Source organism: Camelus ferus, chromosome 4, assembly GCF_009834535.1.
Source record: "Camelus ferus isolate YT-003-E chromosome 4, BCGSAC_Cfer_1.0, whole genome shotgun sequence".
NCBI lineage: Eukaryota > Metazoa > Chordata > Mammalia > Artiodactyla > Camelidae > Camelus > Camelus ferus.
Genome location: NC_045699.1, coordinates 33,430,365 through 33,456,451, shown reverse-complemented (window position 1 = coordinate 33,456,451; position 26,087 = coordinate 33,430,365). Strand labels below are relative to the sequence as shown.

General features: G+C 40.0%; 1 protein-coding gene across 1 annotated transcript in view; it reads right to left on the bottom strand.

The window, feature by feature from the left end:
• Window positions 1-26,087, bottom strand: part of PGM5 (phosphoglucomutase 5) — a 160,123-nt gene that overhangs the window by 107,126 nt on the left and 26,910 nt on the right. The window contains exons 4-6 of the mRNA XM_032477784.1: window positions 25,480-25,605; window positions 21,348-21,538; window positions 20,584-20,738 (exon numbers count right to left, since the gene is read on the bottom strand). Of these exons, the coding sequence (XP_032333675.1) occupies window positions 20,584-20,738; window positions 21,348-21,538; window positions 25,480-25,605 (472 nt within the window). The remainder of the gene's footprint in view (window positions 1-20,583; window positions 20,739-21,347; window positions 21,539-25,479; window positions 25,606-26,087) is intronic.

The following is a 26,087-nucleotide window of genomic DNA, read 5'->3' as shown; positions in this document are numbered from 1 at the left end:
ATGACGCCAAGAAGAACAACTCTGGCTCCTGTCAGGGCAGAAACAGGGCAAAAAGGAGAGATCAAAGGCAGGAGGATGAATTCCCTCTCCTGGCTGGTGTCAGAAAAGGCTCTGGCAACGGTGTGTCTCCAATGAAGTGTAAACCAGGCAGGCAGCGGTTACTGCCGGAGGTTCTGTAACACAGACAGTAAAATTAAAGTAGCCATGAAGCCAACGGCAGGGGAGAGACATGGTCCAACCGAGGCAGAGCTGAGAGGCTTTTCCCAGCTTCCTCCAAGGTCTGGCAGATACCATCAAATCCTGGAAAACATGGGTGGCAGAGTAAAAGAAAAACCTTTCTTGACAGCCAGAAAAAGAAGGCAGGCCTCAGTGACTACAGCTGAAGTCAGTAGGTTTTGAAGACAGGTTTTGACCTACAATTTAGCAGCATCTATATGCTTTTAGCCTCTTCTTGCTTGATTAGACATATAGTGTATCTTTTCCAGCACTAATTTCATTTCTCAGTACAACTTTGTGGTTAAAAATGCCTGACCTATATTTTGGATATTGCTGTGAAGGACAGAAATAAGAGGATGGGTGACTCAATGTTCCATGAGATGGATCATACAGGTACTCGGTCAAAATTCTCCACAAACACAGATGGCCAACAGGCACATGAAAATATGCTCAACATGGCTAGCTCTCAGAGAAATGCAAATCAAATCTACATTTATCACTTCACAAGGTCAGAGCACTATCGTCAAAAGTCTACAAATAACAAATGCTAGAGTGGGTGTGGAGAAAGGGAACCTTCCTAAACTGTTGGAGGGAGTGTAAACTGGTGCAGCCACTATGGAAAACAGTATGGAAGCTCCTTAAAGAAAACTAAAAATAGAGTTACCATATGATCCAGCAATCTCACTCCTGGATACATGCCTGGAAGAGATGAAAACTCTGATGCAAAAAGATACATGCACCTGAATGTTCACAGCAGCACTATTTACAATAGCCAAAGACATGGAAGCAATCTAAGTGTCCATCGACAGACAAATGAATAAAAGAAGATGTGGTATATATGTACAATAGAGTATTACTCAGCCATAAAAAAGAATGAAATAATGCCATATACAGCAACATGAGTGGACCTGGAGATGATCATACTAAGTGAAGTGAGCCAGACAGAGAAAGACAAATATCATATAATATCACTTACATGCGGAATCTAAAATAGTGATACAAATAAACTTATCTACAAAACAGAAACAGACTCACAGACATAGAAAACAAAACTATGAATACCAAAGGGGAAGGGAGACGGAAGGATACATTAGTAGGAGTCTGGGATTAGCAGATACACACCACTGTACTTAAAATAGGTAAACAACAAGGACCTAACTGTATAGGACAGAGAACTATATTCAATATCTCGTAATACCCTGTAATGGAAAAGTATATGAAAAAGAATATCTATATGTGTGCAACTCAATCACTTTCCTGTACATGTGAAACTAACACAATATTGTAAATCAACTATACTTCAATTTTTAAAAATTCTCCACACACAGAGATGCAGTACAAGCATTCCACTCTTCCGCCAGGGCCCGGGAGAGCACACTCTCCCCGTTCTCTGACTCTTCATTGCTTCTTTCCGGAGGTCCCCCAGGTTTGGCAGAAATCTGGGAGTGAGTGAAGAGCTATCACATGTGCTTCTCTGCAGGAGTAGCCTGAAAGCTAAAGGCATAACCCACTGTCAATGAAGGGGCTCCAAATATAGTTCTGTTACTGTATCATAGGACCTTCTGCTAAATCTAATTTAAAAGCCATGCCTATTTTGTCCATCTTTGCTGCAGACTGTGCAAAGACACCAGCAGATCACCATTCCATCAAGTGGGTGGTTATCTTATCAGGATGGAGAACTTACAAGAACTTACATGGGACCTAAGCTTGCCCAGTCTTCACACCTCCTGTTGGTATTTGATCCTGACTTTCCGGCCAACCTGTTGAACCCCATGAGGAAAGAAACAATCTGTCAACATTCAGAGCTAAGGAGGAAATAGCATTTTTGAGATAAAATCCCTTTTGTGGCAGATGTGTATTTTACCAGCTTTATCAAGTGTCTTTCCTCAACAGCTGCACAGCAGTAGATTTCATAAAATAACAAAATCACACATCATCATGAAAGCTAGAAGCACCCCCTTTGAGATTTCCTGCTTAGAGGACTCTGAGATAAGAGCTAGGCACATTTCTGCGTTATCCCACCATAATTGTGTAAAGTTTCTCTGCGTGCCTTAATTTTTTTCATTACCTACTTTTCAGAGGCCAGGCACAAATAATTGGATCTGCATAACTCAGGGAAATTTTAGGGCTTTAAAACATATCAACACCAAATGAGAAGAAAGAAAAAGTAGTCCTAATGCCTTATCTGGGTTCCCCAGGAGCAGATTTGAACCCTGAAGCAAGGATTCAAGTACACACTTTGATCTGGGAGGTGGGGGAGAAAGTGGGGAGAGCGTAAGCTGGGGAGAAGGGAAGCAAGACACAGAAGGGAAGAAAGTTAATAAAGGTCAGGCTCTCAAGCCAGGTATCACAGTAGGTAACTGAATCTTAATCTTGCAAAGATGCTCTGGGAACCTGTGAAAACACATGGCTCGGGAACCCACTGAGGGGCAGGGGAGCCATGGTATTTCTACACCAACTCTCATTAGGCACTCGTGCAGGAATCCCAAGAGAGCCATCCATACCTCCTTGTGTGGACTCCCTTGGACTCAAAGGACTTCATTAATATTTAATTTTTTTCCTCACTATTTCAGTGTTTTGTTTCTGTCTTTATTTTGAGGCTGGCAGGAAGTCATCCGCTAACTAATAACCAGATCAGCAGAGCATTTGTGGGAGGAATTCCTCAGATCCTACATTCTCCCAGGAGCAGGCATAATTTATTTCAGATCTGATAGAAATGCCACTCACTCTGAGCCCTCCAGAGGCAAATACCAACTTTACTCTTTTAAATAATGTCAGATACTTTTGAATAGTGTCAGATGCCAATTTTACCCTTTTGGATAATGAAAAATGAGGCAGTTCTTCCTATAAACCAATTCTATAATGCTAAAGCATCTTTAATTAATTCTAGGTAGTAATTCTGAAGGTGGGGAGTGGAGGCAGATATAGCCTAAGGGGTAGATGACAATCTCTAAACTTTTATGAGTGGATGTGAGTCTGTGTGTTTGCACACTTGTTTCACAGATATTTTGACACCTTAGGGGGAGAATCCTTCTCCACAGGGAGACATTCTTACTCATGAGAGAAGATATGGTGAAGAATGAAGGCTGAAAAGTGTACACCCATCATTGAAATCCAGAATAGAAATGGGATGAGAGAGAGAAAACATTAAGCTAAAAAGACATGAAGAGAGAGTCAGACAGGTTTCCAAAGAAATGGTTTCGTTTGAAAGAAGAAACAGCACCAGGATACTCTCAGATAGTGAGGCTTACTATGCCCATATTTTGACAAATGAGGTCACATTGTGCTGCCTGTTCAAAAAGTCCCCATCCCAGGCACAGCCCTGGCTTGAGAAATGGAACTCACATCATCACATCAGGTTTCCCACTCATGCTGATGTTGGAGCAGATGAAAGCAGATGTTTCCTGTCAAAATGTGAATCTCTCCCCAAAGATCACATCAGCAGCCTCCATCTCTTCAAGCCACACATAAGACCAGGGGCTTCCGTGCAACTGGATTTCTCCTTAACCTCACTGTCCCATTTACTAGATCCGTTATCCCTAAACTGCAAGCTCTGGAATACCGTGTTCTTCTCATAAATGGAACATGGCATGCAGTTTCATAAAAGGGAAACACTATTAAGAAAATGGTCCCAGGAGCCAATTGGAGGAAATAGTCTCTGATATGCAGCTGCCATGACTCACTGACACTCTTAGCTTAAAAACACCTAACACCTTCAGGGGGTCGCAGGGGAACCCAGAGCATGAGCCCTGAGATCAAGAAACACCCGTGGAAATGGGTCCCGTCAACAAAGGGTGATTTCATCAATTACGGAAAACCCAGCCACTTGTGGAGAATATTTGGCAACTCTTCAGTAGTGCATCCTTTCCTATTTTAGGAAATAGAAAACACTGAATAAACAGAATATAGGAAACAGCATGTGATATTTCTCAGAGTCATAGAGTCTGTTAACTCTATGACTCTCAACTAAGGTATCATGAAGCAAAGTATGCCTAAGGCTCACTTCCAGTCAGCAGAGACATTCTGATTTAGAGAAAACATCTTCTTCAACAAGCATTTCATAAAATTGAAGACTTAGGTGAGGGAGGAAAAAATAAGGCAGACTATGTTATTAGGTAATAATAACAGCAGTATCCATTGAGTGCTTACTTCTCTGTATTAGCCCATTTGAGCTGTACAACAACCTGACGAGGTCAAGCACTCTAATTTTCATTTGACAGATGAGAAAACAAGCACCAGGACGTTAGGTAACTTCCCTACATTTACACAGCTGAGCCACGGTAGATCTCACACTTGAACTCTGGTCTTTGTGAATTCAAAGCTCTTACTCCTTGACACCATACTGTAGCACCTTTTTTGGCTCACAATGGATAGTATGCTCCAGAGTGTTTTCTCTTTCCCTGACCTGATTTACCCCTGCTTATCACAACGAGCAACTACTACAGTCAAAGCATGAAACTCAGACTGAAAAAGAAAGAGAAACAACAAAACGTGGTCTCTGTTCTTAAGGAGCACAGCAAGGTCTTCCAGTGAGAAACACCCGTAGCCTAAGAGAAAGAAGTTCCATTACAGCCACAAGTCTTTTCAGGAAATGTCCGTAATTCTAGAACATCCTTGAATGGTGGGCAAAAACTTTAAATGAGTTAGCAGCTACTGACAGTTGCCCACCCAAAGTCATTCACACTGACACCCTCATTCACAGAACAATGACTTTATTATTCAACCCCAGTAAAAGTGAACGTGCTATAGAAAAGGAAAATACTGCACTGGACAGCTTCTGGAAAAGTTTTCTTGACTTTCAAAAGACACATATATAAAAGGCAGTCCCTCTTCTCCCATAGAACTACATCATATGTAGGGGAAATAGCTAGAGTTTCTGGAGCCTTTCCATGAGGAAAGCTCACCAAGGACAAAGACCACGCCCTGAGGACGCCAGAACCTAGCTCCTCACTGGTGAGGCTGAGGCAATGAATGAGCGCCCCGCTCCTGCCAGAACTAGTCCTCTCTAGACACTTTAGTAAGTGAGATATACCTGTCCCTTATTGTTTATGTCATCTGGAGTTCAGTTTTCTGTTATTGGCAACTAAAAACCACCTTGTTTCCTTCTCAAAAACCTTGCTTCCCAATCTCTGTGACTATATCATAGCTCCAGAGGTACGGATGGGTGTTAGTGGACTTCTCCCACTATGAGCATCAATTTATTTATTTATAAAATGAAGAAAATAATACTTTTTCCCTTAGGTTGTGAGTTGCTATATCTTTTATCTTTTCTTTGGTAGACATTCCTCCTCTTCCTCCTCCTCATCATTAATATCATCATCAATATCATCATCAACATTTATGTCATCATCCTAACTTCTTTAGTCTAAAGAAAAGAAAAAAAAGATTTTCAGCATGTCAAAGTTTAGAGAAAATAATACTTTATATCTGCAGAGACAACAGTATTCCACACAGAATGTTTAGAACATCATTTAAACCTATGGCAAAGACTGCTAGCTGCCCCTCTATAACCATTCCCCCCTTCCTTATTGATAAGAAAGCCCTTGATTTTGAGCTGTGCACATGACCATTCCGAGTGAAGACTCCATTTCCCAGCTTCTCTTGCAGCTAGGTATTGCCATGTTATTAAATCCTGGCTTGTAGGACATAAGCAAAAGCATCAAATACCCCTCTGTGAACTTCTTTAAAAGACAATGTATCTATCTTTGCTCTTCCTCTTTTCCTTTATCTTTGACTCCATTCACTGCATGAAGACTCAATGGCTGGAGCTCCTGCCATCTTGAAACGTGAGGGGAAGAGCCACATCCACAGAAGGCAGAGCCATAAGCTAGAAGGAATGTGAGTCCCTGGGAGCTCTGTGAAAAATAGCCACCACACCAGCCCTGACTACCTCCCTTCTAGAAGGGGAGAGTCAGGCTTTGAGAAACGACAAGAACCAGGGATAAGGTCAGATGTACCAACATGCTCACTCGCATATCTCCTTTTGCATTTTATTCAGCTGTTTCTCTATGAGAGTTCCCTCTGTCACCCGACTCTGGCTCAATGTCATGCCTGCCCAGAGCCACAACACATCTCTGACCTACTCCAGGAGGTGGTCCGTAGGTGGAAGTTTCCTCTACAACTCCAAACAGCCTTGTCCAAATAAACTCACATTCTCAAATTTCTCATGTTCCTGGCACCCACCTGCTTTGATAAGATTCATGTATATAAACTTCATCTGGTGAGGAATACTCACCTTTCCACCTCCCAGGTCTCTCTCTAGTGCACCAGAGGAATTAGCTAATGGGTTTGTGGATAAAAGGACTACAGAGCTTATAAATTTTCTAAAAGTCATTATAAAAACAAGAAACAACTATTATAACAATAAGTTGGGACTGAGATGCTAACTGTTAAGAAAGGACGTAGCTAGTGGTGTATTAGTAACAAAGAAAGCCATTTTCACCAATCCCTCCTCTGTCCTCTCACCCCTACCCACAGGAATGCCACAACGCAATTCATTTGGTCATAGTATTTCTCTGATTTTACTTTTTTAGCTTTTGGCTGAACTACAGAATACGCTGTGAAATGGGCAAGTGCTTACGTTATGCACACAAATCATATTATACCTTTTAATGGGATGTGTATATAACACAACATCAAAATCCTATCACCAGAATTAGCAGTGGGGAAAAAAACTTTGAGCTCTGTATAGGGGTTTAACAGTTTGGGCTAAAATTCAAACAGACACAGGTGTGTTTTAAAAGAAAAAAAGGAAACTCAGTTTTCCCAGAAAGACAATTTTTCTAAAGAGACAGGATTTCCAGGGTCCAACAGTCCAGGGGCCAGCTGCTTCTACAGAAGCACCTGATAGAATGAACAAAGAACTTCTCATTTGTAATGACGGTAAAGGACATTAATAAAAAGGCAAAAGATCAAATGGGAAAGGGTCTAATTCTGGATCCCTAATTTAAAGATTCCACATACACATAGAGAAGAGCTAAAGAAAATTAACAACCATTACTTACAAGGTAACCTGAAAAACTACAAATACAGATATTCAAGGTTCACACGGCAGTCTTCTAAGAGCTCTGTTGTGCTGTGAGATGTGAGGGACCCACAGAAAGGAACACAACCCAATCACTGTTATCTACACGGGGGAGATGGGATTTAAGTGCACCCACTGGTTACAGTTTAGTCCAAGTTCCTCAGTGTGGAACAACTGGAGACTAGTCATTAGAATCCACTCTCCATTCCAGAGTTTGTTATCTATAAAACTCCATCACCATGATAATAATGCTAACCTTCCTTGAGCTCTTACTGTGAATGGCACTGCTTTAAACATTGTTCATCCATTTATTACCTCATGTTACCCCAATGAGAGTGGTGCTGTCATTATCTCATTTAGCATGGAAGACCCTGACTAGGGAACCAGCCCGAAGTCAGAGGACCAGAGAGCAGAGGATTCAAATCCAGTAGTCTGAATGCAGAGGCCAATGGAAGTCAAGGAGTACCACGTTCCACTTAGCATATGAACATGTTTGGGAATACTGGGAGGCAGAAGTGTGTACACTCCTTAACCTAAGCCCTCTCTCTCTAGCACACATACTCCTGACCTCCCACTCCTAAATTTAGGTAGTAGAATCTGTGTAAGGCAATCTGCAAGAAACAACATCATGATCTGGAAACACTCTCTGAGTCCATCATTAACATTCATATCGAAGCCAGGAACCTCTCTGAATCTAGCAGAACGCCTTCCATGAGAAGAGTAACAGATTTTGTTGACGGTGAAGTTTGACAAAGGAAGAAAGGATGCAGAAGAGAAGATGAATTCCAGCAGTGTTTCCAGAACCTAGCAGTATGCTTGGCATAGAGCTCGTGCTAAAAAATGTTTTTTGAAAAATGACAAAGTGGAAGGGATGTAAGCAGAGAGGAAGGCAATAAAGGAAGGAGAGAAGAAGGAAGCAAGGAAGGAAAGAAGGAGAGAGCAAGAGAGATAGAGGGAGGGAGGGAGAAAGGAAGGAAGGGGTAGAGAAGAGAGGATGAGAAAGAAAAACAGATGAAGCACTTGCAAGGATCTGAGGCAAGAATCACTGTTTGAACTCTAATACCACTGTCAGTTACTGGTAAGTAGCAGAGGGTCTACAGGGGTGTGGGGCGGTAACAAGAAGAAAGGCAATTTGAGTTCTTAACCAGGTCCTGAATTCTCCCTTCAGAACTGCACCCCAACGCACTCACCTAGCTCACATCCCTTTGCCACCTATTAGGTCCCCAGTTGCTGCAGATACTCCTTCTGGAAGGAGGAAGAAAAGCTCTGCTTTGAAGGACACCTCCATCCATTCTCTGTCACTTGGTTTGGGAAGGAATAATTGTCGTCCCAGCTCCACTTAATAAGGGAAGGGGCTTAAAACTTTCAGCCTATCCCACCCTTCATGGCCTCAGTGAGACAATGGGGTAGAGAGATACAAACCCCAACCAGAGTCAAGACTCAAGGAGATGTTCTCAGTTGCTTCTTTCTAGAAAAGTTTTGTCTCATAGACACACATACACACAAAAAAAATCCTTTATTCGCCTGGACAAGTAGTTTAAGAGTGAGGCTTGGAAATCCTATAGACATTTGCTCCCTCAGAGAGAGAACCTGGAGAGCCAGAGGCAGAGAACCTGAGGAAGAAAGTGATACCTTCTAAGGCAAAGCACACAAGGAATATTCAGGTCTCACTGAGCTGCTGGATAAAGAAGGTTCACCTGAGGCCAACTCTACTTCAGTCTATGCGGACCAACACATACCCTTTATTATTCAGGTCCCATTCCAGCCAGTTTTCTCTCATTTGCAGCACAAAGATCCTGACTGACATAATCTCTCTGTGAGTCCTGGATAGAGATCGTGCATTCTTAAACACAGGCACCAATTCACCAAACAGTTTTCTTTCATGCTAGAATATAAACCACTGATGCAGTTGGGGACTCTAAAAGAACTTGTAATTCCAAATGACAGATTTAAACCTCAGGCAGAAACTTGATCAGAGATGAGATGATGGACCCGCAGGTCTGAATTCTACCCTCATCTGTGTGAGGCATGCAGACAGGGGCTGACATGATTTTTCTTTTCTTTTTTTAAGCATCGATATCTTAAACCCAACTGCCAACACATTATTTTCTAAAGGAGCCAATTGTGTTTAATTGGTATCTTTCATGTTTCTGCACATTAGTGTTGTCTGTGTGAGATCAAAAACCCTTAGAAGGAACATACAGGCTTAACCCCCTTTACACAGAATGTTACAGAGGAGGGCTGCTGAAACCTGATAAAGGGCTTTTCGTGCAACCACTGCTGATTTACCACTTCACGCAGATCCTGAGGTAAGGGTATAAAATTCAAACCTTACCTTGAACTCCAGTCAACATTTTCCTGGAAGTTTTAAATTAAAGCCAGGAACTGCTTCTTCTAGAGCTTTACTAAACAGTAGTGATATTCAAGGTCAAAATTATAAGACATCTTGGGGTTGAAATTAATTGTGCTTGTCTGATGTCATCCATCACACACCTGGGTTCTCCCTATACACACACCAATAGACATAGATGACTTTCACCCAAAATACAGTCAGAACTGTTCTCCTGTTCTCAACAACAAGGAACAGCAAAGAAATTTTGACACCTGGAATTACACAATCTGGTACTAGTCTCAACTGCTTCCTTCTTGATGCACAACCTTGGGCGAGTTACTGAATCTCCCAATGTCATATTTTTCCTATTAAAAATATGTTGATAATAGCACTGTCTCAAATATTTCTGAGGGTTTGTGTGAACATCAAACAAAATACTGTAATGGAATTCACTGTAAATAAAAGTGCATTTGCCCTCTTGCTCTTTGCTGAGGAGGCAAAACTTTGGGGAAATTTCTTGATTCCCTTGTGCATCTCTCTGAGATACTATTCTTCCTTCAGCCTGACAAGTAAGTGAAATCGATGATATTTAGCAATTTAAGCCGTTTCCAACAGGTTCAGCTTAATACCGCCCTGAGAAGTTGGGCTTGGACTCCATTAAAAAATTTTTTTTGGTGAGAGTTACAAAATTCATTTCAAAATATAAAGCACGTAGAAAAAGCACATTTTTTTGGTACAAAAATCTCTTTCTCTCCAGAAGGATGTTCAGGCCTGAGGTGATTTATTATTATCCTCCATCATTTAAAAGCACTGTCAAGTGCCAACGCTTCTCTGGCTGCTTGACAAAGCATACAGTTCAGAGTTGTCTTCCTTGTATCTTTTATGCCACCAATAAATTTGAAATGATAGACCTTGAAATCTTAGAATTTCCAACTCTAAATGTAAGTCTTTTCTAAGACAAGACTGCAGGTAATGTATTGATTTTCTGGCTCACCAGATGAGGAGGCAGTGGATAGTGACTCCAAAGCCCACTGGACCCACCTGAATCCAGCCAGTGTTTACTGATGGTCTGGAAATGCATGTCTCCATGCTGGGAACCAGGGTCATTCAAAGAGCCATGACCCATGATACTGATCATAAAGGAAGACCCAAGAGAAATGCTGTTTTATTTTCCGATAAATAGGGTTTGATTATTTTCATCACCTTTATCAAGGTATAACTGACATAAAATAAATAGTTCCATGAATCTTGACAGACAGACAGGTAGATATAGAGTTGTGCAACTACCATCATAATTAAGATATAGAACATTTTTATCAGCCCAGAAAGTTACCTCGTGCCCATTTGCATTAATGAATGGGATTTATTTTTAAATTGTATAAATATTTTAAGTCACTAGAAAAAAAAAAAAGAGGAGGTTATTTAACCAAATGGACCCTCCAAAAACCAAACTGGAGATTATAAACAAAGGCAGGTCATGAAGTCAACACTTCCATTGGAAAGCAACTGCATGCCACTCTGTTATGTGCTCTAGACTGGATGGCACTGAAACCCCTGCTTAAAATGACCTTTAATCCCCAGTCAGCCAGGGTGGTGTCAAGGAGATACTTTCAGTACTGGCAAAGTCCATCAATGGTCAAAATTACTTGCCAAATGCCAACAAGTGCCGAGTCACTTGGTGGAAGGGCTGAGAACAGGACGCTGGACACCCTTAACAATGACCATGCCTTTCTACAAACAGAACCAAAGACTGGCAAAGAATCCTTGCAAATATAGCAGGCAAGAGAGAGCTGATTTCTAAAAATGGTCTGTCCCTGAGTCCACGTGGGAGAGTGATGATGACTATATATTCTGGAACTTGGGTCACTTAATGCTCATCCAAAATTGTTTTTCCAAACGACACAGACAGCAGAACCCAAGACGACTCTGAATAATTGAAAAAAAAGATGGTTTATCCAGCATCTCCAAAGCTCTTGCAGCTTCCAGTCTTAAATGTTACCACTTTATTCCTCTCACTTTAGCTAATTAATTCTGTAAGTGCTCTCTACTAAATGTACGCATGAAATCACTTTCTCATCCGACACCAACTCTTAGAAATACTAACAAGCAGGGCTGAATCCTTGTCAGCAACTTTTCCAGTCGGTAAATACAAAAAGCATAGAGGAAGGCAATGCTAGGCATCTTCTAAGTGTCCTAGGAAGAAATCCATTTCTCACCCTACTTAGCAGGGCAAGGAATAAAAACCCAAGCTTAAGTTCAGGCTGTGCTGAGTTTTTAGTTCTTGATTAGATAATAACGGCTATGTTGTTGCTTTCTTTTACCTCACTTGTATTGTTATAGTCAATACTCACATATCATTACCAAAAATCAACTCACTACAAACTTACCTAAAGGTAAATGAAAACCGTAAGTCAGGCACGGTTTTATTAGACCCAAAGAAGACTGTGCAATTACACATCGTTCATTGTCTTCTCATCATTCTTTTACTTTTCCCGTGCAAACAGGTGATACAGCATCGACAAATTTATTTTGTGCAAAAGTCAAAAGAAGCATGTGGGTAGTCCATGGTAGTTAACTTTTAGAATTATGTGATTAGATCTGTGGAGTCACTTTTTCTCCCAAATAAAAAGTAACCAGAAAGGGGGGAAATCTCATTCATTCATTTAACACGTGCTTATTGGGAACCTACTCTATGTCAGGCACTGGCTAAAACCTTCACCTTTGAGGGGCTCACAGGACATCAGGAATCAGACAAGCACATGTTTTCAACCCCTGTGATGATTGTGATAAAGGGGTCTCTGAAGAACAAGTTCCATATGCTGCTTTGGGGTGGAGAACAAGACATCAGAGGAGTATTTACCGAGAAGGTGATGCTGCCTCAAGTCTTGAAAGATCAGGAAGAACAAAAGTGGGATACGGATGGGGAAAAGGAACACATTTCAAGGAAATAGAGCAGGTTAGCAAAGGCACATCAGTGCGAGAGGACACCAAACTGGGAAAACCATAAGCAGCACAACACATCTAGAGGACAGGATAGAAACGTAGGCAAGAGTGCGATGTTCGTGATTTGAAGATTGCGTATGTTTTAGAATCAGGAGACAGCATCTCATTCTGCAGGCTTTTGAAGTCACCAGGACATTTTAAGCAAGGGAGCATGGCTTTCTGCCTTAGAATGATTGCCCTTGGGGTAGTCCAGAATAGGGAATGAAGAAGAGGAGGTCTGGGGCTAAGGGGACTAGCTCCCTGACTATTACAAAAAAAAAGCCCAAGCAAAAGATTTTGAGAATGTGAACTAGGAAAGTAAAAACAAGGATGGAGAGGAAAGAATGACTCATGAAATATTTAAAGGATTTTCCCAACAGGACCCAGTGACCAATGGTGCACTGGGAATGAAGAATAAGTAGTCTAGGATTATGTTAGGTGATACACTTAGACAATAAACATAAACAAGAAGGAAAAACATTTCTTAGGGAAAATTTTAAAAGTTGCTATTTACACATATTAAATTTGAATTGTCTATAGTAGAGCTGTCTACTGACAGCAATTTGGATATAGAACTTGGGTAAATTTTTTTCTGAAGGAAAAAGATAAAAATCGGAAGTGCCTAAAATTAACAAGGGTCTAATACCTAGAATATGCAATGAGCTCATGCAAATCCATCAAAAAGGGGGGAGAGCCCTAAATAGAAAAATGGGCAAAGGACAGAAATAGACAATTAACAGAAAGGGAAGCCCAAAATCTCTCAAGCACCTGAAGAGATGCTCATTAGTAAAATGAGAAATAAAAATTTAATATGGCAATGATAGATTACTCTCTATTCCAGTGGAGGAAATAATCAGAAAGCTAGACCATAGAAGTATTGGCTAAGATTTGAAGAAGCAGGACCTGGTAGAAGAAATAGACTAGTGAAGCCATCCCAGAGTACAATCTAACACAGGATTTGGTCAAATGAAGTATACACACTGCCTCTGGCCCGACAATTCTGGTCTTAGATACACATGCCAAAAAATTCTCACATAAATCCCAAGAGGGCTGTGCAGCACTATTCACTGTGTGGGAGGTGAGAGGCAGCCTGAGTGTCAGTGCTGGGGGAATGGAGGTGAAAGTGGACGCGCACCACGGACCACCACGCAGCAGCTGGAAGCCACACACGAGATGCGCACACAGCCGCTGAGAGTATCTGAACACAACGTCCTCAGTGGAAAAAAGAAAGAAACCAAATGCAATTTATTATATAGTACTAGTTAGTCACAATCATTTAAAATACATGCCAATAGAACAACAACATACACAAATCAAAATGATACCCAACAAGCCCACATTTGTGGTTGTCTATCAGGGGAAGGCGGTCAAAGAGAAATACATTAACTTTTTAATAATAAGAAATGAGTCTCCCATCGAACAAATTATGAAAGGATTGTTCAATGATGAGTATGATTCACTCAACTTGCTGCACCTGAGGTCCAAAAACCTGGGGAGAGGATAAGACAGGGAGATCAGCAAGTCGGGATTACCAAAAAAGACTGGATGTTGCACTGGTTATGCTGCTTACTCTTTGTTTGCCACCTTCCACCCTAGAGTCTGCATTTCCTTCGAGGCCCATCTTTGCCCTGTCCATTTCCCTAGGCGGCCGACCTCTACAGGTTGCCCCCTGGCTTCCAGTTGGGTTTGGTCAATAGGGTGGCGTCAGCAGGAGATCGGAGGGTGGGGAAAGAGGGAAGTTGGGGTATTTACACCTCCCTGACAAGTTCCATCCCTGACAACTCCAGACCTCACCAGGCTATGGTTACCCTCATCCTTCCTTGACCCTTTAGTGCTGGGGGAACTGATATTGTGAGTCCTGGGGTGCGTCTCCATCACTTCTTGATATTTTTGGTTTCCTTAATTAACATCACACATACTTCTGTGGACCAGGTTGTGAGGTTACAACTACAAAATACTTTTTAGCAAACCCTTTTGAGGGTGCCATCTCTTTTCTCCCTTGACCCTGACATGCACAGCTGTGGAGAGTTTTAGGGCAATAACTACTATAATAAAGGTTTTTTTCTTCTCTTTTTTGTATTTTAACATAGGCTATACTTGAACATCTTTATCTGCTAAGGCAAAATAATTTCTATCATTCTATAGCACAAAGGAGGTTGGGAGACTGAGTAATTACATAGTAGTTCACAACACTATCTCTCCCATTACTGCCATGAGTCCTGACTGATTTTGGAGACAAAACAGCACAGATCTAAAGGATGCATCAAGGACCAAGGTCACTGAAGATAAGTAGATACTTGCATACTTGCACAATTAACACTGTCTGGATTCCAAGGACCAGCTGAATACATTCAAGATAAAGCTACAGCACACATTTCAGACTGGGGACTGGCAACAAATAGCTGTAGACTACATTCTGAAAAGTAAGTATTTTCACATGTGTTATGGGCCATTTCTAATCTCAGCATCAAAGCCGGGTCCAGCTGCATGTTTCTGATCTTTTGGTCTTACCTCAGAAAGCCCTTCCCTGGCCACCTTGTCTAAGCAGGATGCTTCATGTCCACCAGCTATTACTACACCAAGGTCATTTCCCCTGTTATAATGTGTGTTCATATATTTTTTCTTATTATTATTTATCTTCTCCACTATGACTATAAGTTCCATCAGGGCAAGGGACAGTTGCCTAGGACCTAAAAGGCCCTTAATAAGCATTTCTTGATTGAATAAATGGAGAACAATAGGAGTGACAGAGAGCAAAAACAGGGTAGAAGAGCATGAATTTCCTTCACCATCATATTTGTGGGCAGTGGACCTTACATGGCCTCCCTTGTAGTCAAAACATACTTCTCAGATCTGGCTCCCTTGCAGTGTATACGAGGATGCTAGCTAGCCCTGTTTGAGGCTCTAAATATCTCTAATGAGGACAGCTCAAGTCTGCATGTGTTTGCCTTGTTTTACACAGCATTCAGCACAGCCCCACGCACAGATGGGCACTTCATAAATATTACTGAAGGATGATGACACAGAGGATTATTTAGTACCTCCTCGTGGGGTGGAGACAGACCTCGGGCCACAAATATACTTTGAATGTGCTTTACTTCTCAATTAATTTGAACCAAAATGATTTCAGCAACACAGATTCATCTGCAACCACAAATCAGACACATTCCTGACAACAAAGCCCCAAAAGAATGCCATTTTTTCAAGGCTGAAACTGCATTGTTCTGGGGTAAATGGAATCCTTGTTTTAGTGATACTGTAAGAGGAGAAATTAAAGATACTAAAAGTCTTCCCTTGGGGAACAGCAATTATCTGTGAACAATGGAAGTTTGTCTGAATAATTCAACAGTTTCAAGGGTGCAGGCCCCCCTTACTCTGGAATCCCAGAAGTTTGGGCAAGTGTACCATTTAATGTGTCTCAACCACTCAGTTGTCATCCTTCTGGGCCTGGCATTTATGGGCACATTACTATGATTTTATTAATTAAAAAAAATAACCTAAATGGGAAGGTTAACCACTATCAAGATAAAATTTTGAGACTGCCTCTATTTTATTAAGAAGAAAAAAGCTTATAAAGTGTCCATCATGAGAATCCACCTGGGACTACACAAGAGATCAAATACCCAAAGCAAACCCCCACGTCAGGGCCCCACAGAATTCTGAATCCCAACCAGTAAGCATGAATAATCCTTTTAAATGGTCACTTACATATCAGAACAGGTCCTTTGTGAAATTTCTAAGCAAGGCCTCTGGTTTCTGACTGAAACAGAGATTTATTGGGAAGGGGGGATAAAGTGAAATCAAGAACTACTGGGAAATTTCCACAAGAAAAGAGGACAAATGGTTTTTGCTGTCAGAATGAAACCAGCCTCTCCTGGCCAGGCTTTGGAAAGCTACTGACACAGGAGAGTTGAGCAATATTCTCAAATGGTTTCTCAGGGACCATCCTGATCATGTTGTACTTACTGGGCAGATGCACTAGTTTCAAATTCTGGGCCACTTTCTTATTAGCTGTGCAACCTTGTGCAAATCACGTAACCTCTCTGATAATTAGTGTAACATCTTTAATATATTGAGGGTAATTCCTACCCAACCGCCTTATTAAATTATTGCAGACATCAAGTGACTTCAAATTGATGAAAATTCTTTCTAAATTATAAGATTCTGTATCAGTGGAAGGTGTTATTGAATATGCTCCCACAATATTAAATAACCTACATAGCATTCAGGATATGACTCTGGGTTCTCCATTTCTAGAGATGGTCCCATTTTTGTTTTGCTCTCCATGGTTTTACTGAATCTTTTTTTTTTTTTTAAGGAAAGATATAAACAAAGGCAAAGTGGGGGGGGGGGAATGGAATCGTACATCCTACTTTTTGGTGCTGTTAGGCAAGAATTTTAGACTGAGGTTGGTTCAACATCATGGGTTTGATATCAGTATCATCACCTGCAGGCAAAGTAGGGGGCATCCAAAGGCATGTGATTCATCTCCCCACTGGTGGAAGAATAAAAGATCGATTTACAGAAATCAGTTCTATTTCTAATTACTAGCAGCAAGCAACTGGAAAATTAAATTAGAAAACTATTCCATTTACAATAGCATCAAAAATACATAAAATGTTTATGAATAAATCTAACAAAAGTCATGTAATACTTCCATGCTACACTACAAAATATATGTAAGAAAAATTAAATTACAAAGTATGTGAGAGAAATTAAAGAAGCTAAATAAAGTAAGAGATATATCACATTGGTGGACTAGAAATCTCCATATTATTAACATGTAGCTCTTCCCAGATTGCTCTATGGACTCAACACAATCTCAGTCAAAATCTCAACAGGCTTTGGGAAATTGACAAGTCAATTATAAAATGTATATAGAAATGCAAAAGCTCTAAGATACATAATTTTCCTATATGAAGGAGAAAAAGATTTGGGGAAGTCACCTGATTTAAATGTTTACTTTAAAACTTCAACAATCAAGACCATGTAATATTGGCATGAGGACAGACAAACACATCAATGGAACAGAAGGGAGAATCTTGAAATCAACCCACATATATGTAGTCAACTGGATTTTAACAAATGCATCAAGGGAAAAGTAAATTCTTTTCAATAACAACTGGACATGGGGAAAAGTGAACCTGGACCCCTGCCTTATACCCATACAAAAATTAACTCAACATCATCAGAGACCCTAAATGTAAAAAAATAAAGCCACAATGATTCTAGAAGAAAACATCTTTTTGTTTTCTCTAGGGAAAATATCTTTTTGACCTTTGGGTAAGCAAAGTTTTCTTACAGAGGACGAAATAAGTATATACTAACTATGTAAGAAAAAAATATTGGACTTCATCAAAATCTAAAACTTATGCTCATCAAAAGACACCATTAAGGGCATGAAAAGGCAAGTGACAGGCAGGGAGAAAATATGTGTAATACATATATCTGACAAAAGACTTATGTCCTGCTGAATTCTTAAGCCTTTTGTGCAGCAACATGGATACTCCTGGAGAATATCATTCTAAGTGAAGTAAGCCAGAAAGAGAAAGAAAAATACCATATGCGATCGCTCATATGTGGAATCTAAAAAGAAAAAGAAAAACAAAAACAAAAACAAAAACAAAAAAACAAAGCATAAATACAAAACAGAAATAGACTCATAGATATACAGTACAAACTTGTGGTTGCCAAGGGGGTGGAAGGTGGGAAGGGATAGACGGGATTTCAAAATTGTAGAATAGATAAACAAGATTATACTGTAAAGCACAGGGAAATATACACAAGATCTTACGGTAGCTCACAGAGAAAAAAATGTGACAATGGATATATATATGTTCATGTATAACTGAAAAATTGTGCTCTACACTGGAATTTGACACATTGTAAAATAATTATAAATCAATAAAAAATGTTAAAAAAAAGACTTATTATCCAGGATATATAAAGAATTTCTACAAATCAATAACAAAAAGACCAACAATGCATTTTTAATTGAGCAAATACATTTTGGACAGGTACATAACAAGACAGTTTATAAATGAACAATAAGCATATGATAATGAGCTCAACATCACTAGTTATTAGGACAATGCAAATCTAAATCAAAATGAAATAACATTTTGCACTGACTAGGATGGTTTAAAAAAAAAAGACTGACAACACCAAATGTTGATGAAGATAATGAAGCAATTAGAACTCTCATACACTGCAAATCAGAGTATAAAATGGAAAAGAGTTTGACAGTTTCTTATAAAATTAAACAGACAACTACCCAACAATCAGCATTCTACTCCTAGGTATTAACCCTGGAGAAAAGTAGGCGTGTCCACAAAAGACTTGTTGTAAGAATGTTTATAATGGCATGATTCATAGTGGCTAATAAATGAAAACAACCCAAATGTTCATCAAGAGGAGACTGGAAAAATGAACTGTGATATATTCATAAATTGTTATACCGCACTGCAACAAAGGGGAATAACTAGTGACACATGCAATGGATGTAGATGAATCCAAAAAATCCATCTTAAATGAAAAAACCAGCAACAAACAAATACATAATATGTGATTCTATTTCCATGAAGCTCAATAACAGGCAAAACCTAAATTGGCAGTAGAAATTATGACAGTGGTTGTCTAAGGAGCACTGGAAGGAGGGTGGGGGACTTTTTGGGGTAATGGGAATGTTCTACTTCTTATTCTGGGTGGTTGTTACACAGATGAATACATTTTTCAAAACTCATTGAATTGTACCATTAAGACTACTCATGTCACCGTATATAAAATTTACTTCAGGAATGACTGAATAAATGGTAACGCCATGAGGAAATAACCACACAAATCCAGAAGGTGGGATTCTGTGGGACAACTGGTCAGGTCTCTTCAAAAATCATTGTCATTAAGTAAAAGATAAAGGAACTGTGCTAGATTAGAAAAGACTCGAGGGACGTAACAACCAGATGCAATATATGGTGTTGGACAGGATGCAGCTTTGGGAAAACCATCCATTAAAGACATTCTGGGGACACTCAGGGGAAATTGGAATATAATCTTGGTTTTAGATGACATAAAAATGTTTTTATACAAGTTGGAGATTGTTGATGGAAAAGAAAAATGTTACAAAGCAGTATGTACTTTCAGATCTCTTTTTGGTATTATAAAAAGGCAAATGTGTATTATACATATGATATAATTATATCATATGTATAATATACAATTTATAACCACACATGTAAATTATACATGTATAGAAAGAGATCCAAAGGAGATATACACTTATCTATTAATACAAGTAAGTCAGGGAGGGAGATAGGATGTTTACATTTTCTTATTTTTCTGTGATTTCTGACTTTCCACCATGCACAAGCACTGCTTCCACAATGTTGCTTGAAAATATTAGACTCTAAAATTCACTGTTTTATCAGACAAGTTAAAAGATGGATGGGTAGGGAAGGGAGAAAGAAACCTCAGATTGATCTACTAAGTGACTCTCCTGTTGGGCATCTTCCACGTGTATCTCATTTCATTCTCACAAGAAACCTGTAACGTGTCATCCCTGTTTTTATGGAACTAATGATAAGTTAGCATTTTCACGTAATATTATCTGACCTCAAGACTCATGTTCTTTCCACCTCTTTTGTAAGTTTTATTATTAAATATTGATGAAGAATTTACTATGAACCAGGTATTCTGTTAAATGCTTTACAAGAGTCATCTCATTCCTACCTCATAACAATCCACGTAAGGATGATACTATTAGTATCCTTATTTTAAAGATAGGAAAACAGAGGCACAGAAATCAAATAAGACTCCCAATTTCCCAACAGCTAAGAAGTAGCACAACCAAGAATCAAGTTCAGGCCACCTGATTCGTCACACTCCTACCCGGGACACCATACCACATCTCTAAATTCTCATGCTTTCAACAAGTTCCCAAGGGAGTAGAGGAGAACGAGTGACAGCTACCAGCACAGGGGACATTGACATCAGAGGTCTACCATGAAGTTTTCATGGTGACATCCTTGCTTACCTGTCGAGGGCTGTGCTGGTGGGCATACTCCTCCCAAACCCGCGGACCCCCATCTGACGGAAATATGGAATGCAAGAGAGGTTGGCGGCAATAATGGCCAGGGAGTCGGAAGGGCTCACGAAGAAGCCATTTTGGCCTAGGATCATATAACGGTCCTGTGGGAGAGAATGTGTGAAAATGTCCAGACAAAGGCACCTGCTGCTAGCAGCCCGTTCCCATCATCTTCACAAGCCACATAACTGCCATCCCATATTTAAGCGATGTAAAACAACTCGAATGAGTCCAAAGAGGGCCTGGGAAACCAAAATCCCTGAATACTGTAGGGCCCAGAATCTTGACACAACTGGGAATGTATCCCACCTGTCGACATGTGAGGATGACTACTTCAGGCTTCAATAGCCTTTATATTCTTAATTCACACTTCCCCCCCAGACATAAAGGAGAACACAGATTACTGCTGAAGTGGCTGGTTCTTTAACATGGTGATTTCTACAAAATCAGCCATGAGTAAAGATTTATTGCATGAATTTTTTTTTATAAAAAGAAATAACCTCTTTATAACAGCATGCTTACTTGGAACTAAGAAGGGTAATGGCTATTTAATAGCAATACTTAGCCACTAAACAGAAAGGCAGATGCAGAGCCAGTTAGGATTCATACGCCCCATGGACGTCAGCCCGAGAGGTATTCATTAATTCTCTGGGTTCCAATGCTTGGGTCATTATCTGGTAAAAGGATAGTGGGCAGAAAACTTTCCTACTTACCCCATCAGCATCAAATGCGGCTCCAAAGCCGTATTCCCCTCCTTTCATAGCTTCCAGAAGGGTCGTTGCATATGTCAAGTTGGGGTCAGGATGCTGCCCTCCAAAATCTTCCAGGGGAACACAGTTGATTGCAGAATTGGCTGGGGCCCCCAGCTCATCACACAGAACTTTTCTCACATAGGGTCCCATAACTAGAAAAAAAAAAAAGATACAGAGTAATGTGGAATCTTTGCAGAACCCCTTCAAGAGTGTTTTGTTCTGCTTAGAACAAGTAAGGTTATGTAATAGCACAAGAAAAAATAAATTCCACAAGTTTTTTCAAGACACCACAAAGAATAATAGTTACTTCAATGACTCCTCATTGAGTACCTACTGTGAACCAGTGACTGTGTTAGGCATATAGAAGTTGTCTTCAATAACCTAGTTACGTGAAATTTTTCTCTAAAAATTTTCTAAAATGTCAGAAAGAAATCGACTACCTAATAATGATTCATTGTCTGTTACTTTTTATGTATTAAAAGCTTTACGTAAATATATGCAAAAGCACTTAAAGGCTCTTGTGCTCTGGCAATGTTCTTTGCCTCTGCAATCGCTTTAACTCTGCCAAGTGTACAATTAAACTCTGTAAACCACTGACGCGTATAAAACCTAAGCACATTTTACAAAAAAATGCTAAGGGATTGTGTTTTCCAATTCAACAGACTTTCATGGAGTGCCTAACACGGAATGCCTGTGTGAAGAACGGAGGTCATCAAGGGGCACAAACACCCAATTCCTACACACCTGGACTCACTCTCATAGTGGGATGAGTCAGATCTACAGGTGAGTGGTTGCAATGGTAAGACTAGATCTATTCAATGTATATTTATGAAATAATTAGATCCAATAGCTTAAAAGAAGAAATGACCACAAGTGGGGCTTCAAGAAGGAGGCAGCATATCTGGGAGGACTTGGAAGAATATAAATTTGACAGGGGTGGGGAGTGAGGATGCCATCCAAATGGAAAGAACATTATGAGCAAGGGAACAGTGCCTGAGGTAGAACATACAGTACATTTGGGGACCAGCATGTAATCCTGTTGGCTGAAATATACGAAAGTACTGCTTTCCATTTATTTTCCACTAATGCAACAAGAGCCTCAGACAGTGAACATCTTTTGATTTTGCCTGCCCAGCACCCCTTCCACTAGTAGCAGCATTTTGGGTTTCCTTTGGAGAACCAAGCCTTTTCCCACCTCAGTTCATCTGATCCTGGTGTGGCTCAATCCCACTTCCCCCAAGGCTGGGGAGGTGACCTAGGTCTGTCCGTCAGTATCCTCCATCCCTCAACCAGAGCGACTGATGCAGAAATGAACATACAGTGCAAGCTAGGCAATGAGGCTCAAATCCAGAAACATTGCTTAAACTATTTGGAAAGAAAAGCCATCTTCCCTCTAGGCCAGATAATGCTAAGGCAAGAAACCGAAAGATCCTTTTCTGGAGAATATAGCCAGCCCAACAGGAAAGAACAACACAGCCCAGCCAGAAGACCTCAGAGTAAAACCGGTGGAAGATAAGTTCCACACATGGGCTCAGAGCTCCCAACAAAAATTTTAGTGCCTCACTCTTAAACATGCCAGAGAGCCAAGGACCACCAAACTTTTGAGGCATGCATTAAAAATGAGACCAAAGCAAACAGAGTAAAGAGTGACTTGAAGGAAACAGAAACTACATAGGCAGAAGAAATCTTTTGAATTATGTATCCGTCATACCCCAAAAGAGACCAACAAGATATGGTAGAATAGCTAAAACTGGAAAGATTGACAATACTGAGTGCTGGTGAGGACATGAAGAAACGGGAGCCTCCATACTCTGCTGGTAGTGCAAATGGTGTAGCCACTTTGGAAAATAGTTTGGCAGTTTCTTGTTAAGTTAAACATATACATCATCATATGAACCAGCAGACCCACTCCTAGGTATTTGTCCAAAACAAAGGAAATCATATATTCCCATAAAGACTTGTTCACAAATGTTTATAGCAGCTTTGTTTTGTGGTAGCCAAAACCTAGAAATAACCCTAATTATATCAACTGGTGAATGGATAAACAGAAATAGTGCATCCATATGATGGAATACTACTCAGTAGGAACAAGAAATAACTACTGACATGTACACCACCATGAATGCATCTCTAAAACATTATGCTGAGTGAAAGAAGCCTGAAGAAAAAGGCTACATATCATATGTGTCTATTTATATGGCTTTCTGGAAAAGGCAAAAAGCGGATGAGTGATTCCTAGGGACTAGGGGAAGGAGGAGAAGTATGGCTACAAAGGGCCACAGAAGAACTTGTTGAAGTGAGAGAAATGTTCTGTATCTTGACTGTCATAGGTGGTTGAATGTTTGTCATATGTTTGCAATTTTACTGCATATAAATTATACCTTGGTAAACCTGATTTATTTAAAAAAAGATATGGCACTCATGAAATATGAATATGAAACTATTTTTTAAAACAGGTTATTTGGAAAATTTAAAAAAATGGTTTTGGGAAATGAAAAATATGAGAGTGGAACTGAAAAACTAAATGGAAGGACTTAGAGATAAAATTGAGAAAATCTACCAAAAAGAAGCACAAAACAAAAAGAAGGAAAATGGGTGGTGAGTGAAAGAATAGTATAATTAAAGGTCCAGCCCAGTGGGATCAATATCTGAACAACAGCCATTCTAGAAAGAAAGGAAAGAGGAAGTAATGGAGGAAATTATCCAAGAAGCAATTCAAGAAAATTTCCCAGAATTAAAGGACACAAGTTTGTAGATTGCAAGTGCCCAGCACAACAGAGGAAAACAGTCCCACACGAAGGCCCATTACGGTGAATGGAAGGAACACTGAAGATACGTCAAAGGTCCTGAAGCCTCCAGAGAAGGAAAAAAGAAAGATTTCATAACATGAAGTCAGAACAGCATCAGATTGCTCAAGTTCAATAGGAGCAGCTACAAGACAATGGAGCAATGCCCTCAAACTTCTGAAGGAAAATAATATCCAACCTAGATTTCTATCTCCAGACAGGTATCAATTCAGAGTGAACATAGGAAAAAGGCATTTTCAGATGTGCAGTGACTCAAAACATTTACCTCCCATGAGCCTTCTCTCTCAGACTTCCTGGAGAATGTGTTCCTCCAAAATGTGGGAATAAATCAAGCAAGTGGAAGACAAAGGATCCAGAAAGAGGAGAGTCAGTATCAGAAAGGAGTAAAGGGAATTGCAGGATGATGACAAATGGAGATTCCAAGACCACTGCAGCTCAGAGAGCAACCAGTGCAGAGCAGAGGAGATCCCAGGTCTCCAGGAAAACAAAAGGAGAGGAGATTTAGACACTGGAAGAATAGGAGGGTTAATAGTGGCAAATATACTTAACAAAAACTAAACAGTGAGAAAACAAGGCAACTAATTCCAAAGAAGTAAAAAAAAAAGAAAAAAGTTGTACTGTAAGGAAAATATAACTATAGTTTTTTGCATGGCTCAGCAGTGTTATGATAATGCAGATACTAGATACTGATCTTACCAAAATGATGATATAATTAGCTTCAGAAAGTATGCTTGGATTTAGTGAGTGGAAAGTGTGAAAAAGAGCTACAACCTCATCTTCTATAGTACAGTCATTAACACCTTAAATTGAAAAGTCAACAAGGAGCAGTATATTCATGGTATTTAAAATAGGGAGATAAATACCTAAAAAAAAAAAATCACTGGAAGAGTTGTTTGTTTTTTTAATGGTTGCCTTTGGAAAGTAGGAAATTAGGGGAAGGAGCTGGGAATGGGTTTTTTTCATAATAAACTTTATACTATTGGACTTTTTAAACTATGTACATATACTGTGATCAAAAAAAATTTAATTACTACAGTTCTGCTATCTCAACTCCACACTCAAACAGGCATAGCCTCAAAATCATTTGTTCAAGCTTTGTTTTCACTTGTATCTAAAGAGAGAAATCAGAGCCCTGAAGTTTTCCAGAGCATCCCAAATACCTGAAGATACATAGGTTGTGTGAATACCTACAAATCCAACCTTCCTCATAATCCCAGAAACCCCACAAGCATAAAGGTCTCTTTATCATTTCTTGCCCACCAGTTGGTAGAGGACCCCATGCTTACCTCCGTGCATTGCGTCAACCCGGATCTTCAGTTGGCCGGGCCCAGTCAGCAAACTCTTGATGGCGTTAAAGTCAAAGATGGTCCGAAGGAGGTTGAGATAGATATCCACTGGGTCCACAATCTCCACTAAGGATAGGAAAGCAAACGGAGACACCAGTGACTACCAGTGAAGGGTTCTTGGAAGCATAAAAAAGCATGAAATTACGATCACAATTCCAACATAACCCCACACATTTATGTGAGAAGCAAAGTGTCCATTTGCAAACAAGATCACAAATTAAAGCGCAATCAGGAATGCTACAAACTTTTCTGATAGTCAAACAGTATAAAAAAAATCTCAAGTTATAAATGCTTCTTTGCAAGTGAAAAAATCAACCACCAGAATAAAGTAGTTAAGATAAAACTATACTACACCTATTGTCCCTACTCCCACCTTCTTTCCACCACCTCCCTCCCTAAAACTGAAAGCACCTCTGTGCTCAGAGGCATCCTGGCACAACGGGTTGCCTCTCCTGCGGGGATGGCCGAAGAGTGACTCAGCTGGCACGAAACAAATCAAGAAGTGACCCCCTACTTTCCAAATGCCATTGTGCCAAACAGATCCAGGT